General features: G+C 37.8%; 1 protein-coding gene across 1 annotated transcript in view; it reads left to right on the forward strand.

Annotated features, from left to right (window-relative positions):
• Positions 1–7328: 7328 nt before the first annotated feature.
• DCUN1D5 (DCN1, defective in cullin neddylation 1, domain containing 5) overlaps positions 7329–17054 on the forward strand; it is a 33057-nt gene continuing 23331 nt past the window's right edge. Inside the window, exons 1-4 of the mRNA XM_006887301.1 lie at positions 7329–7414; positions 9334–9425; positions 14425–14495; positions 14874–14965. Coding sequence (XP_006887363.1) covers positions 7329–7414; positions 9334–9425; positions 14425–14495; positions 14874–14965 — 341 coding nt within the window. The remainder of the gene's footprint in view (positions 7415–9333; positions 9426–14424; positions 14496–14873; positions 14966–17054) is intronic.

The raw sequence follows: 17054 nt of genomic DNA on the forward strand, positions 1-17054 counted from the left end.
TATTGGTTTATGTGATAGAAAAAGCCAAGAGTACATTATTGAGAGAAGGCTATGAATACTGTTACTTGCTAAATGTTGGACCCACTGCCCAGTGTGACTGGAACGAGTGAAGACAGACCGAGACAAATAGCAGAAGTCACGGCTGCATTAACATTGTGCATGTCTAAGACAGAGAAGGGACGAACTACCCTAAATTACATCTGCCCAGCTGCTTTCCAAATTCCTTTTTATTAAGAAGGAATATATCAGAGTCATTACAAATATAATTCCATATGATTCCCTATTAAGTATGGAGCTCTGATGACTTCATGGTAAGGACCTGCCTTGCCAACTCAAAAGCAGGCAAGTGGGATTCATCAGATGCTCTGTAGGAGAAAGATGGACAGTATCCTTCCATGTGATTTACAGCCTCTGAAAACCCACTGGAGTGTCAACTGTAAGTCGGTTCCTCCTACTCAATGACACATAACAACAATAACAACCAATTAAATATGAGCAGGAAAGAAAGCGAAGAGAGAAGTTGGTGGCATATTTCATTTATTACGCTTTCATCCCACCTTAAAAAGAAAAAAAAAAACACAAAACACAAACAAACCCCAAACAACAACAAAGGGAGCTCTGATGTTTTAGTGGTAAGAAGTTGTGCTGTCAACCCAAAGGCATTTAAATCCATGAGACCCTAACTTGGAAGAAAGATGGGCAGTATCCTCTTGTTCAATTTACAGGAGGAGAAAACATGCCAAAGGGTCAGCTATGAGTTAATCAGTTGTGACATTGTAAATCATAGTGACCTTACATGACAGAGCGGAACTACCCCATAAAACATCAGAGGTTGTAAATAACTGCAGGAGCAGATCTTTGCCCAGTGGAGTCTTTGAGGGACTCAAGGGGCAGACAGAAATTTCAGGCACCATCTAAATATCATTAATTATATACACAAGCAAAATCCTATGGAAGATTATCCAAAAACAACCGGAACAATATATTGACAGAGAACTACAAGAAATACAACTGCGTTTAGAAGAGGCTATGGCACTAGGGACATCATAGCAAATATCAGATAGATCTTGACTGAAAAGCAGAATACCAGAAAGAATGTCCATCTGTGTTTTGTTGACGATGTGAAGGAATTGACTGTGTGGATCCCAACAAATTGTGGCTAACCTTAGAAGAATGAAAATCAGGAACACCTGATTGAACTCATGTGAGTTGTCAGAACAGATTAAGGGAACGCTACACGGTTCAAAATCAGGAAAGAAGTGTGCCAGGAATATATCCTGTCTCTATACTTTTTCAAGCTATATGTCGAACAGATAATTCGGGAAGTTAGGCTTTATGAGGAGGAATGTGGCATTTGGATTGGAGGAAGACTCTACAACAACCTGTTATGCAAAAGACACAACCTTGATCATGGAAACTGAGGTGGGCCTGAAGTATATGCTGCAGAAGGTCAATGACCAGTCTTCAGTGAATTGAAGCTCAACATCAAGAAGACAAAGACACCACTGGGCCAACTAGCAGAGACATGATAGATGAAGAAGAGATTGAGATTGTTAACAATTTCAGCTTGCTTAGTTCCTCAGTCAACGCTCGTGGCACCAGCAGTCAGGAAATCAAAAGACAAATTAACTGTACTAGCAAAATCTTCTGTCAGGGACTTTTCCCGAGTGCTAAACATGGATATCAGTCTAGAGACTAAGGTGATGCAGGCCATGGTCTTCACAATTACTTGCTACACAACAGAGAACTGGACAATAACTAAGAATGACAGAAAAATAATTGCAATACCCTTGACTTGTGGTGTTGGAGAAGAGTATTGAACAGTCAGTCCAGGGACTGCCAAGAGAACAAATAGGTTTGTCATGGAAAGGGTGAAATCAAGTTGCTCCTAGGAGGCAAGGATTTTGAAGCTCTGAGTGACATACTTAGGACATGTTGCTATGACGGACCAGTCCTTGGACAAGGACATCAAGCTTGGAAGAGTGAAGGACAGCACAAGAGAGGAAGACCATGGTGAAGATGGGTTGACACAGTAACTGGGGGAATTGGTGTACATGTGTCAGAGACAGTAAAATTGGCTCAGGATAGGAGAGTGTTCATAGGTATTGTGCAAACGGTTACTATCAGTCACAAGTGACTAAATGGCACACGATAACAACAAACAAATACCTTTATTACATTACAGCACCCACAAAGCACCTAATCTCCACGTGTGTGTGTGTGTGTGTGTGTGTGTGTGTGTGTGTGTTGTGTAGCATAGAGTCAGAACTGACCCAAAGCTCACCCTCCATCGGGTTTTCAGAGGCAGTTAATCGCATGAGAGGAGATTGCCCATCCTTCTCCTGTGGAGCAGTTGGTGGCCTGGAACTACATACCTTAAGGATTGCAGTGTAGCTTCATGCCACTAGGCCACCAGAGCTCTCTAATATCCACCTGTTTGGTGTTGTTATGTGCCATTGAGTTGTTTGTGACTCCTAGAGACACTATGTTCAACAGCCCTGAAACCTGCTCTATCCTATGCCAACTTTACTGTCTCTGACTCACCTACTACCCTCATTACCCGAGTCACTGTATCAATTCATCTCATCAATGGTCTTCCTATCTTTTCCATCCCTCTCCAAGGACCTGTCCCTTCTTACAACATGCCCAAAGTATGGCAGACAAAGCCTCAGAATCCTTGCCTCCAAGAAGCAGCCTGGCTTCCCCCTCTCCAGGACAGACCTGTTTGTTATCTTAGCAGTCCATGGTATATTCAACACTCTTCTCCAGCAATACAGCTCAAAGGCATCAATTCTATCTATCAACCCTAGTAGTTGTCCATCTCTCTGATGCATAACAAGCAAACTATGGCCTGGATCAGGTTTATCTTAGTCTCTGGACTGATGCTGTTGCTCTTTAGTACTCTGGAGAGGTCCCTGACAGCTGACTTTCCCAATGTAATTTGTCTCTTGATTTCCTAGCTGTTGGTATCAAGAGTGTTGATTGTGGAGTCAAGCAAACTAAAGCTATTAAAAATATCAGTCTCTTCACTGTGTTTTAGAATGCTGCCAGTCAGTGAGAGTCTTTGTTTTCTTGATGTTGAGCTTCAACCCATATTGAAGGCGGTAGTCCTTGATCTTCTGCAATAAGCACTTCAGGTCCTCTTCAGTTTCAGCAAGTAGGGTTATGTCACCTGCATAACACAGGTTGTTGATGCCACATTCTTCCTCATACAGCCCAGCCTACCAGATAGTATGTTCGCCATATAGTTGAAAAGGTATGAAGACATAATACATCACTGGCAGACACCCTTTCCAATTTTGAACCATGCAGTGTCTCCTTGCTCTGTTCTGACCACTGTCTCCTGGTCCAAGTATAGGTTTTGCATAAGCATGATCAAATGTGCTGGGATTCCCATTCTTCTCCAGCCGCAGTTTGTTGTGGTCTATACAGTCAAATGTTGTTGTACAGTCAATGAAACACAGATAGACATTCCTCTGGTACTCTCTGTTTCTAGAAAAGATCCCTCTAACATTAGCTACAATTTCCCTAGTACCATGGCAGTTTTCTGTTGATGTACTGCTCCAGTCAGTTTTGGATAATTTTTCAGCATATTTTTGCTTGCATGTGATATTAATGATATTGTTTTATAATGTCTGCACTCTGTCCGGTCACCTTTTTTTGGAATGGGAACAAATATAGATATTTTCCAGTCAATTGGCCAGGTGGTTGTCCTCCAGATTTCTTGGCACAACTTAGTGAATTGAATGCCTCCAGGGCAGTGTCTCTTTGTTGAAATATGTCTGTTGGTATGCTGTCAATTCCTGGAGTCTTGCTTTTCGCCAGTTCTTTCAGAGAAGCTTCCTTCATCACCACAGGCTCTTACTCATACGTTGTTTCATGAAATTCTTCTGTGCCAGCCAATTCTTTTTGGTACAGTGACTCTGTGTACTCCATCTTCTTTTAATGCTTCTTATGTCATTTAGTACTCTGCCCAAAGCATCCTTAAGTATTGCAACTCTGGCTTGAATTTGTTCTTCAGTTTCTTCAGCTTAAGAAATGCTGAGCGAGTTAGTTCAGTCTTTTTGATTTTCTGACTCCAGCTCTTTGCACATTTCATTATAATACTTTGTTTTGTCTTCCCGAGTTGTCCTTTGAAATCTTCTGTTCGTCTCCTTAATTTCTTGCCTTTGCTTTGGCTTCTTGGCGCTCTAGTGCAATATTCAGAGTGTCATCTGACATCCATCTTGGGCGTGTTACCTGCATTGAAGTGATGAAGTGGGCCAGGATCAGAATCCACTAACTTTTTACAACCCTAGAGCTATTTGGAGGCAAGGATTCTGAAGCTTCATCTGGCATACTTTGGGCATGTTACAAGGAGGGACCAGTCCTTGGAGAGGGACATCATGCTTGGGAGGGTGGAGGGACAGTGGAAGAGAGGAAGACCCTCAATGATATGCATTGATTCAGTGATTGGAAAAATGGGAGTAGGTGTGTCAGAGATGGTGAGGTTGGCACAGAATAGAGCAGGATTTAGGGCTCTTGTATGTAGGATCGTTATAATTCACAAGTGACTCGACAGCACATAACAACAGAGCTATTTTAACTCTCAGCCCCAGCCTGTGGACGTCAGTGATTGGGTGCTTTAACTGCAATGAAGGAGAGTTAATTTCAAACTCTCCTATCAATAATGTTCCCCTTCAATTGTCAATGGGTCAATGAATGATCTGTAGTTAGTTTTATGGCCCTTTCCTGCCTCAGCATGGTCTCTTGACCATGGTTATTCTTAAAAAAATTATATTCTTACTTTACTAATCTCTTCCTCTGGGAGGTGATGTAAATCATCCAGTTAATTACTATTATGAGTTTTGCCTGAATTCTCTATATCCCCTCAGGTTCATAAGAGGAAACTAAGTTACTTCTTGATGTTGCCTCTTAGCATCATTAGCCTTGATTGGTTTGGAGTATGTGTTTGTTCGCCTTAAAACAATTATAGGCACTAAGGAAATACAATATTTTGACTGGCTAGATTAGTTTACAAAAGTAGAGGCAGTTTCATCTTAACTCTATTGGCTATTACTGAATCTGATGAGATGGTCAGCTGTCCATGAGGGAAAGGTTAGTTTTAACCCACCTTGTTGGTGGCTTAGCCAATACTTAGCTGAAGTTAGTCTTTGGAGGTGCTAATGTACCCAGCAGTTCCCTATAAGAAGGGCAGTCACCTTCCACTGAGTCCTGATCAGTGGATTTGACATCAGTAAATCAGTGTTTTTATGCCTTTCAGGAGAAAGACTTGATGATCTATTCCAGTAAATATTGTCATTGTTAGGTGCCATTGAGGGGATGAGTATAACTCATAGCAATCCTTCCTGTGAACGACAGATCTGTACCATGTAAATATAACCTAGAAAATGCTGTGAGACAGTTTTACTGTCCCATGATGGTGCCTAATAGTAAAAAAAGAAAGCACTGCTTTCGAGTCAAAACTTATTCATAGGTGACCCTCCAGCAAGTTCTTAGAAACTTTAAATTATGAGATTGGCCATCTTTCACCCGTTTTTTACATCTATATTGCCTTAAAAAAGTTTTCTTATGTTTTATTGATCATGAAAGATGTTTCCTTATAATCAAAAAGTTGTGTTGCATAGGAAAAATCTGTGAAAAATCTTTTTAAAGTGCTGAAAAACAAGGATATCAGTTTAAAGACTAAGATGTGTTGATTCAAGCAATGGTCTTTTCACTTGCTTCCTATGCACCAGAAAGTTGGACAATGGATAAAGAAGACTAGAAGCATTGATGCCTTTGAATTGTGGTGTTGGTAAAGATATGAATATCTTTATAAAATCCATAAAGATATGGATTGCCAAAAACCAAACAAGTCTGTGTTGCAGGAAGTGCAAGCAGAGCGCTTAGAGGCAAAGATGGTGAAACTTCGCCTACTGTATTTGGAGTATGTTGTCAAGAAGGGCCAGTCCTAGGAAAAAGACGTGCTATTAATATGAGAGGGTCAAAGAAAGAGAAGACTTTCAAAGAGGTGGACTGACATAGTGACTGTAATAATGGGCCTGAGTATAGCAGAGATCATGAGGACAGTACATAACAGGGCTGTTGTTCACAGGGTCGCTATGAATGTAAGTTGATTCTACAGCCCCTAATAATAACATTGACTAAAACAAGTTTCTACTGTAAAGCATTTACATACACTTATCATAAACAATGTTTCCACAGAAGTGGAGGTGGCAAAATCTAGTGTTTCTGAGTATTAAATGGCTCAGTGGCCTCTTAGGCCAACTCTTGGTTGGGTTATCTCTTGAAAAATCCTGTTTGGAACCATCAGCTTTTCCCCCCATAAAGATTTACAGCCATGAAATCTAGAACACCAATAAAGAGTGGATATAAATTGGAATCAACTTTAATACTAAGGTTTTGTGTGTGTGTGTGGGTTGTTTTTTTTTTTTTTTTAATGAGCTACTTATTAGCCTTACCCAACTTTCGGAGTAGCTGGTCGACTTGAATCTTCGCGATGGCACAACTCTTTACCACTAAGCAACTAGAGCTCCATTTACTAGCATTGAGATATGAACAAACAGAAATAGTTGCATTTAAAATAAGATGCTGTCAAAGACTATGGGGTGAAAAAAGAAAGGAATTTCTGAATAACAAGGTCAGTACCTTAAGAAAGCAAGGACAACATATTGCGTGCCTCTAGGAGGTTAAGAACATTTAAGGTGAAGTTACCCTGTGGAGTAGGTCAGAACTGAAAGATGGTCCTCTTCACTACGTTATGGTCCACCTCACTACGCTATTTTTAACGCCAACGCAAGGTGTTAATTTCATAAAGTATTTCTTGGTGAAGACTTATCAATGTGGCGATGTGAAGGAACTGCACGGAAAGGTACAATCAAAGACGACCATTCTGCCAAAACGGACCCCAAGGTACTAGCACAAGCGGAACACAAATTAAAGTGAGCAAGGACCACGCCCCTCCCCGCAACCGGCTTTGCGTTAGGGTCACTTCCGTCTCTGGGGGTTTCGCATCCGGGTTAAATGAAGTCGCTTGCTCTTTGAGTCTATGGGTGGTGAGGTGCCGCGCTATCCGCGCTGCCTCCCTACGAAAAGGACCCGTGCCGCCTACAGGAGAGGTCCCACCAGTGCCCCAGGCAGAGAAGGGCGGCGAGGAGACCGGGCAGTGAGGAGCAGCCGGACTGGGCCACGCCGGTGCCGCCTGGACGTTCTGCTGTTCTATCTGCTGCTGTTTCTGGGAACGGGGTGCTAGCGCTGAAGGGCCTCCTGTGGACGGCGACCCCTTACCCCGGCTCTCCTGTCCGCCCTGCCGGGGAGGGCGGAAGATGCCGGTGAAGAAGAAGAGAAAATCCCCCGGGGTGGCAGCGGCAGTAGCGGAAGACGGAAGCCTTAAGAAGTGTAAAATTTCCAGGTACCACGTTTTCCCGCTCCCCACCACTCGAGCTCCCCTTCCTCCATGCGGGGAGACCCTCGGGGCTCGTGCGGTGGAGAAGGGAGGCCTCTGCCGGGGTGGTAGGTGCGGAGAACCGTAAGTCTGCGCCGACCTCGTGTCTGCGCTTCTGTGCCCTGGAGCTCCTGCAGGGCCAGTGAACCTCCCTTCCTGGGAGGGTGAGACGTGGGATGCGGACGTGAATTGCCTTCTCCCCTGGAAGCCTTGCTTCTTTAATCCCTCCCACTTTCTTTACCAGACCTGGAAGAGGATACAGATCCTTGGAAGGGCCATTATGGAATTTCTTTACAAAGCATGCAAGAAAAGCAGCCCTGATTGAAGAATGTTGACAACTGCCTAGAGAATGGAGACAGGAAAAGTGTCCATGCTGTAATTGGCCACCAGATTGAATAATTGTCGTGGGCCTACCCCAACGATCTTAGAGGGAGGCTTTTTTAATGGTTAAGAGCCCCATGCTCCGGTATCCGTGCCTCCACCTATGCCAAACCCTAGTGTATAGAGCTGGAAAGATTCTGCATGTCCTTTGTTTTTTCTAGCATATAAGGCACTGTAGCTATCAATATAAATATTAGTAATAATTTGAAATTATCCTATGCTCTTTCCTCTTGGAGATAATGACGACAGAACCATTAAAGTCATATAGCTTTCTGAGCCGGTTGTAGGGATCACAGCAACCTTGCATACTGCAAAAGTCGTTACTGTATAGGTGATACGTAAAAATTACGTATTGTGGGTCTTGGACTTATCAATGATGGATTAAGTGTGGCAACTTAAGGCATTAGCACTAAAAGACAATAACTATCCTTGTAATGAGAAAAGATAAAGCTCTCTTTAAAGAGACATCTGTTTAAAATGTAAGTTAGATGACTTACTTAGCATCATCCTTTTTTGGTTGAATTTTTAATATTACTGTTTTGGCTACAGAACCTAAGAGCTAAGCTATTAATAGGAAATGCTTTTTTCCCTTTAATGTTTCTTGATATTGCATCTGGGATGTGACATGTTACTTTATTAGCTAGCTTATATTTATAAGGAAATATGCAAATTCATTTTTCTTTTAACTCTTAACACATGGCCATCTTATTTAGAAAATGACATTTTCAAATATTCAAAATGGGGTAATTTTTGCCTGTTAGCAAGCTGCAGTGATAAATCAACAATTCCTTGAGTTACCTGGACCTGATTCATTTGAGGAAAAAATAAATACATTTATTTACATTTTTAAAATATGGTACATATATTTGATATTACAGTACTTAATTACAAAAGTTCTAGTATTTCTTTATTATTGTGATAGTGTAATTGAGCTCCTTATGAAATGGTTCTCAGAAGTCCATTAAATCCTAGAAGCCATTGGAGAATGGAGTTCTTCGTAGACAAATGTCTTTTAGTTCTCTAAACTCTAATTTTGAGACTCTAAATGTTTTATTTTAAAAAAATCTTTTGGCTTAGAAGATGACTCACCCTTTTAAAATGCTTGATTAATTATCAAGGTAGACTTTGTAACATACTGTTTTCAAAGTGTTTGACATTTGTCTGTTACATAACAAGAGAATTTTCATGCAAATCGTATCAGATAAAAAAAAATCTATACCTTCCCAACTATCAGTCTTTTACTGTGACCATTAGCCTCTTTGTACTCCTTGAAATATAGGGTCATAATATTAATTGATAGATTTGCAAATCACATTTGTGTTAGCCAGAAATTCTTCCTGGCCTAAAATTGCAAATACTTAACTCTTTTTTCCCTTTCCTATAATGCCAAATGTAGATATGCGTATATATAGTTTAAATTAAATTGGTTCCTCCTGAACTAGGAATTTTTGCTAAGAATTGAGACCTGATAAAAATCTTAAACATTTATTTGTGTGTTTTCTAAGCTATTGCAGACCTCAACCTCCTGCTAGACTAATAAGTGGAGAGGAACATTTTTCAAGCAAGAAGTGCCTGGCTTGGTTTTATGAGTATGCAGGTAATGAATAATGTGACAGGATACTAGTTACATATCTTAAAAGATTTTTTGGGTTCATTCTTATAAGAAATTCTTTATTGTAGAATTGGTATGTGTTAGTGCTCTGTGCTAGAATGAGAGTCAAGACTAGAAGTTGTAGTTAAGCTAAGAATTTGGTGCCTTTTCAAACTAATATGTCTCTAAATTGTGTAGGAGAGGCAAAGGGAACTTTGGTGTCTTAACCAGCTACTAACCCAAAGGCCACACAATTCTTTTGGTTTGAATCCATTGGTGACCCCACAGAAAAAAGATGGACAGCCTCCTTGCATGCACTTTACAGCCTTAGAAACTACTGAGAGGGTAAAATTGAGTAATGCCATTTATAAACAGCTGCAAATGAAACAGTTTCTACCGTTGGGTACAGTAGAATTGGTGTTCTGAAAAACAACCCCTAAACCATACCCATTTCTATCGTGTCAGTTCTAACTCTCAGCGACCTTGAACAGAGCAAAACTGTTCTGTGGAGTTTCTAAGGCAGTAAATCCTTGCAAAAGCAAACTGCCACCTGCTTCATTGTTCTTCTAAGGAGCAGCTGGTGAATTTCAGCTTCCCAACCTAATGGTTAGCAGCTGGGACCTTTTACTGCTGTACCATCAGGGTTCATTATAAAACACAAAGTAGATATAACACATTTTCTACTTGATAAGATTCTTTTCTACTCAATATTCTTTTGAAATGTTTCTGAATTAGTCTTAGAGTAAGTGCAACTAGGATGTTCCTTAGGGGCAAAGATGGTGAAACTTGTTCTCACGTACTTTGGATATGTTGTCAGGAGGGGCCAGCCCTTGAAAAAAGAGCATGCTGGGAGAAGTGGAGGGTCAGAGAAGGAAGGGACAACCTTTAGCATTGACATAGTAACTGTTAACAGTGAATCTGAGTATATCAGAGATCATGAGGATGATGTAGGATGGGACCAGACTCAGATTTATTGCTCATAGAACACTGTGAGTCATGATCAACTGGATAATATCTTACAAGAACAACAACAAAATCTGTCTAACATTTTCTGAAATATTTTGGGAGACATAATATTTTAAAATGCAGGTAAATCATTACACAGTGCTTTTTACCTTCTTCATGCTTGGTATTCATCCATTCAGTTCTCCTGGAAATAAAATAATAAATGAAGACCTAAGCAGCCTATTGTAAATACATGATAATCACTAGGAAGATGCTCTGTAAGGATTACTAGAAGGATTATATAACTTAAGCATCAGAAGTCTTCTGAGAGGAAGTTACTTAAGTGTAAAGGTGGAAGAAAAGCTACAGGGCTGAGGTGGTACTGCAGCACACAGGTAGAAATCAAAACCTAGTTGAAGAGTTAAGTAAGCATAAGAAAAAGAACATTTCTTTCCCATTTACTACTTTTTTCGGTACGGATTTTGTTGTTGTTCCCTTACTCTGATTGTGGGTTTTAGTCTGTTTGAGTTAGTGATTTTAGTACTGAAAATCTCATGGAATGCCAAAAGAGTAAACAAGTCTGTCTTAGTAGAAGTGCAAGCAGAGGATTTCTTAGAGGATGGAGATGGTAAAACTTCATCTCACATATGTTGGCATGTGATCAGGATGGACCAGTCCTTGGAAAATGACATCTTGCTGGGAAAAGTGGAGAGTAAGAGGAGAGGAATACTCTCAACAAGATCGATTGACACAGTGACTGCATCCTGGGTGCTGGCCTGTTGGAGATTTGTGAGGATGGTGCGGGATAGAAGAAGGTTCACAGCTGTTGTTTGTATGGTCATTATGAGTTGCAGTTGACACACTATGGTGTCTAATGACAACAGAAGCTAACTTTCCTGAAACAAGCACTCCCTTTCCTTGTTTTTCTCTTAACATGCCTCCTTATTTTTAATTTGTTTTTATCACAAGAATTCTCAGTCTTTATTTAAGATAAAACTATATATCTATATAATCATTATCTTATATTTAATACTATTCCAAGTTCAGATATACTGAATTTGAAGTTCAACTTTAACTTCTTAGAAGCGGTATATAGCTACAGGGCAGTTAATTACTGAGGAGCAATGGGGCAATTTGAGGACTAAAGTATGCCTGCTTCAGGCCATGGTCTTTTCAATCAGTTGTGCATCTGAGAACTGGATAGTGAATAAGGATGACAGAAGAATTATTGATCCTTTTGAGTTGTGGTGCTGGAGAAGTACTAATACCCATGGATTGCCAAGAGAACAAGGATATCTTGGACAAGGTGCAGCCAGAGTGCTCCTTAGAGGCAGATAATAAAGTTTTGTCTCAGAGTACTTTGAGCATGTTGCTAGGAAAGGCTGTTCCTTAGAGATGGACATCATGCTTGGAAAGGTAGAGAGAGGGTGAAAGAGAAAAAGACCCTCAGCCACATGGATTGACACAGTGACTGCAGCAGTGGGCTCAAGTGCGTGACGATAGCACAGGATTTAGATCTACTGTTCATAGAGTTGCTATGAGTCATACTTGATTTGACAGTACCTGACAACAGGTAGCTGATGACCTAGTGGTTAAGAAGTTGCACTGCCATCTACCAACAACTCGATGGGAAAAATGCACAGTCTCCTCTCATGCGATTTATAGTCTCTGAAAACTTGCTGGAGGATCAGTTATGAATCCGTTCCATCTTTATGGCAATGAGTTTGAAGGTTTTTTTTTTATGCAGCAAATGAGACTATTTAGAAGGACAGTAACTTTCATAATCAACTGAGTAATCTCAAAAGTATAACTTAAAAATTATTTAGTAGCAGAACAAAGATTATTTCTAGACAAAAAAAATGCTATTACTGGCATCCCAAGGCAACCACTAACCCAGTTTAAATGAAGGAAATTCATTTTCCTATTGACCTCCATTTAAAATGTTGACCCATTATTTACAATGCTGGTTTTACTGGTATGTATGATGTAGAATTAAAAGATCGCTTAAGTCAGTTCATGTGTAAAGGTTACTAAATGCTGTAAAAGTAATTAATACATTCTTTCATATTTATTTTTATTTCTTCTCCAGACTTTCCTTCATAGCATAAAATTGGTTAAAATAATTAGCAAGTAACAACCTCCCACTATTTCTTACACATCGTAGTGTACCCTAGAGTCAGAACCAACCCATAGCTGACCCTATAAGGAGTTTTCAAAGGCAGTTAATCAGATGGAAGGATATTGTCCATCCTTCCCCTGCTGAGCCAGCTGGTGTCCTCGAACCCTGTGACTTCGGGATTGCCACTAGGCCACAAGAGCTCTGCTTCCTACATTGAGTAACCAAGGTACTCAATGGCAGTGGGTTTGGTTTGAAATCAGATTAACAACATATTGAACATATACCAATAGTGAAATATTTCTATGAAATACACGTTTTGAACATTCGCAAACAGATAAGTCAGGACAGTGGTTATGAACCATTTGTTTTTGGATTGGCAGTGCAATTCTTTACCACTAAGCCACCAGAGCTCCCAAATGCCTTTATATAATTAAACTTGATCTTAATAAAATAATTAAAATGGATATTTCTCATTTTCTAGAGGGTGCTAAATTTCATGACAGTAACATTTCTTGGCATAACTATACTTTGTTTTCCAACCAGTAAAGGCAGCATTGAAGACACATACATTTGTTTTCTTACTGTATTAGGGTGAAAAATTGAGTACATACATCTATCATATCATAAAAACAACCTTATTTTCCTCTATTAAACTTTATTTTTATTCCATTCTAAGTCACATTTCAGAAATTCTAAGTAACAGAAGATATGTATATTTCTTTCGAAAATAGCTTTATTGTATAATTTCTAAAAGAAAAATAAATCCCTACAGTATACTAGGCAGTGACAATCTCCTGTAATGACCATCTTCTTTACCTTTTAAAACCTCCGTGTATTATTAATACATACATATTTCAACCTAATGACACCCTTTTTCACGCCAAAAGTTTAAAAAGATTTTTGTTTCAGACGATTTCTTAACTTCCTCTGGCATTTTGGTTCATATTTCAAACAGAAAGATAGATTAATTTCCACACTGAATGGCTGCATTTTGTTTAAAAAACCTTTAAACACCTTCTACATGTTGTCCTAGTGTACCTAAGAAAGACTATAAATCCCATCTGAGCACTCTTAGTATAGTTTATGATTTATGAAACTAGAGCATTTTTAGCTCTTAAGAAAGGAAAGCAGGCCTCTCTTGGCTACTTTTAATTGTAATATTTTAAACTGACTATTCTTTAAAAGAGTGGTAAAACATCTATCATATTTCATATAAAATTTGTTTTATGCAGTCACAAAGAGATTTGATGCTGATGTATTTGAGAAATTTGATAAAAAATATTTAAAATTATGTAATGTTAAATTTAGAGCTATGAATACTGGTATAAATGTGCTAAGTACAATTTTTTCATTTTCAGATAAATTAGTTTAGAGATTAAACTAATACTTTTGCTGTCTTTTTAGAACTGAAAATGATAAGAAAAATGTCTCCTTTGAATTAGAGTGTAATAATTTGTTTTACTCGTTGTTTTAATTTATACATATATAATTTTCAAGAATTTAAAAATACTTCAAAGGATAATGAATGACCTATTTTAGGAAGTAAATATCTATTGAATATTCTGGTGTTTCACATTGTGGTAAAATAAGAAGTTTTTTGTTCTTACAGTGGGAAAACTTTATTCGAAGTAGACTCTTAGTAATTTTTTTAATAGCTAGAGTCATTTTATTGCATGAACAATAGTAATTGATATTATTGGAGTATTTTTTTATTTATAATTTTGTGTTATGAATTTCTGTTCAAAGAGTACTTTTAAAATTTTATTTTAATTCCTATAGTAAATTTTTATACTATTATTAAAACCATTTCATATTGCAAATTTAGTTATTTATAAATTATTGTGATATAGTTATAGATGCCTTTAGTAGTGTTATTGTTTATGTTTTATTTTGATAATAAGTAATCACAATAAAATACTCAAATTACTTTTGTCTTTGAAGGTCCTGATGAAGTTGTAGGGCCAGAAGGAATGGAAAAGTTTTGTGAAGACATTGGTGTTGAACCTGAAAATGTATGTTTTATTTAAGTAGAACTGGAATTCAGGTGGGGTGTAACATATTTGTACATTTCTAAAAATTGAGACACTAGTTCTTGTATGAAGAGTTTATTCATCCTTAAGATTGTAAATTTTTTTTTATTTTCAAATAAATTTAAGTTGCCTAGTTCTTTTTCTTGATTAATTTATAAGAATCATCGAAGTGCTACTTTCAGAAACATAAAATTTTTTTGTACCTTTAAGAAATTGGCCTATCTCAGTTTCTTTATAATTAATAATTCCAGCTGTAGTATTGTTTAATAGTTGAAGGATCAAAATAGTTTTCCATAGTAAATGTAGACATGATTATTTCTGCTGACTTTCCCCCTATCCTTTATGTTTTGTTCTTTCCAGATTATTATGTTAGTTTTAGCATGGAAATTGGAAGCTGAAAGCATGGGATTTTTTACCAAGGAAGAATGGTTAAAGGGAATGACTTCATTACAGTAAGAATTTTTTTAAAAAAAGACAAATTTGATGGCCTGTTTAAAAATATGAATTGGTATTTTGTGCTTCTTAATTTCTGGGAGTAAGGTTTAATTCTTAAAATAAGCAAATCTGGTTTGATCTATAAGTCAGTTTAGAAGCTTGACAATAATGTTATGGCCTTGTATAATGAATAATTGTTTCACTTTTCATATTCTTTAAGAATCTCAATAAAATATTACTAAAAAGTATTCTCTTGATGGGTAAGTTAGAGGAACATGGAAAAAAGGGTTATTGTTTACAGATTTTTTTATAATTTTACTGCTTACGGAATTTATTTTTTGGATGTCATTTGTTGTCTAGGACCTCTTCACTTCTCTCGAGGTTTATATCATTAAAAAAAAATAAATTTGAAATTAGTTATATGACACTTTATAATTTATTTTTTTCATAAAGGGCAGAAATGAGAATGTTGTACTCCTATGCAATGTTAGTTAGCCATTTTACAGTTGTATATATTCAGTTGAGGATGCTACTTTTGAACATGTTTATAGAAGAGCTGTTTGTACAAAAATTTTTTTGCCTTTCTAAAGTTTGTGTAGTTTTAGAATCAGCTAATTGAATGTTAATTTTCTATCATATCTTGTGCCTACTGTCATATCTAGTTACCTACATTCTAAATAATAGAAACAAAATCATTAATCATGGTAGGTTCTTTTTTTTATTTTAATAATTTTAATGAACATTTTCAGAGATTTTCGATTTCCATTCATTCATTGCTGCACTTCTCTCCCTGCCCAGCCTCCCTGCCCTTCCCCCATTCACTCCTCTCTTTGAAAAGTAAAAGAAAAACTCCTTCCCTGGTACACAATCCCCCCCGCCCCAAGTACATTCCACTATGCAACCTTAATTGTGGACTCTTGTGATAACCATAATACCCTATCATACATTGCATTTAAATTATTCTCTTTCTCATCTGTTTCAGTGCAGTATACACAGTTTATCCAGTTTTTCTCAGTCTTAACCCCAACCCTGATATCAGTCCCATTTTACAGCAGTGGTGTCATGCAGTATTTATCCTTTTGCAACTGAGATACTTCACTCAGCATAATGTCCTCCAGGCTCACCCATTTTGAATAATATTGCATGAGTTCCTTGCTTTCCAATGCAGTGTAGTATTTCATTGTGTGAACATACCACAGCTTCTCTATCCATTTGTTTGCTGATGGGCACCTAGGTTGTTTCCAACTCCTTGCTATTGTGAACAAAGCCACGATAAACATGGGTGTGCATATCATGGTAGTTTTGAGGCCAAAAATAATGCCATATAGTCATAAAGATTTATGTTGTCGTCATGGTTTTATTAACATGTTTAAGTATTCTTATTTGTATGTTCTTAAATTGGAAGCTCAGATTGCCTAGTAGTAAGGAGTTGTGCTACCAACCCAAAGGCACATGCATGATTTAAACACCAGGTGCTCCTAGAGAAACTTAGGCAGTCTCCTCCCATGTGATTTAATGCCTCTGGAAACCTTCTAGAGAGTCCTGTGAGGCAGTTCTGACACTGTAGCACATAACAACAACAACACGAACTGCAAAATACCTAATTAAAAAAAATTATTTGCTCATATATAACTTAATTTTTGAGTTTTCATTATTTCATGTGATACAGTTTCCTTTTTTAAAACCAATAGTAACATTTCACATAATTAACTATTTTACATAATATTTTCTTGAGTACAAGTCTTGGCTTATATACACCAAGTAGTTTCTAAAATAGAACATAAAATTGACCCTTCCACTTTCACTCTATGTTGATGAGGCATATGAGACTAGAGGATAATCACCAAAGATTACATTACTTAGTGACAGTTACTTTATGACACAGAATCTAAGTTTACTGATTATTAGTTTACGATGCTATACTTTCTGTTTTACAATTTTGTTGCCTATAAATACTCCTTATGGGGAACGGGTTTGCCTTCATGAATTTATGAAAAGTTAGGCAGTTTAAATCTTCTAGTCATTACTGTGGAAGAAGAGCTTGACAGTTCACTTCTTTAAAATTACAGCCACTGAACAAGTTATTTTTTTTTTTCCAAGAAAATG

This window comes from Elephantulus edwardii, unplaced genomic scaffold (assembly GCF_000299155.1).
Source record: "Elephantulus edwardii isolate Elephantulus edwardi_28Jun2011 unplaced genomic scaffold, EleEdw1.0 scaffold00056, whole genome shotgun sequence".
Classification (NCBI taxonomy): Eukaryota; Metazoa; Chordata; class Mammalia; order Macroscelidea; family Macroscelididae; genus Elephantulus; species Elephantulus edwardii.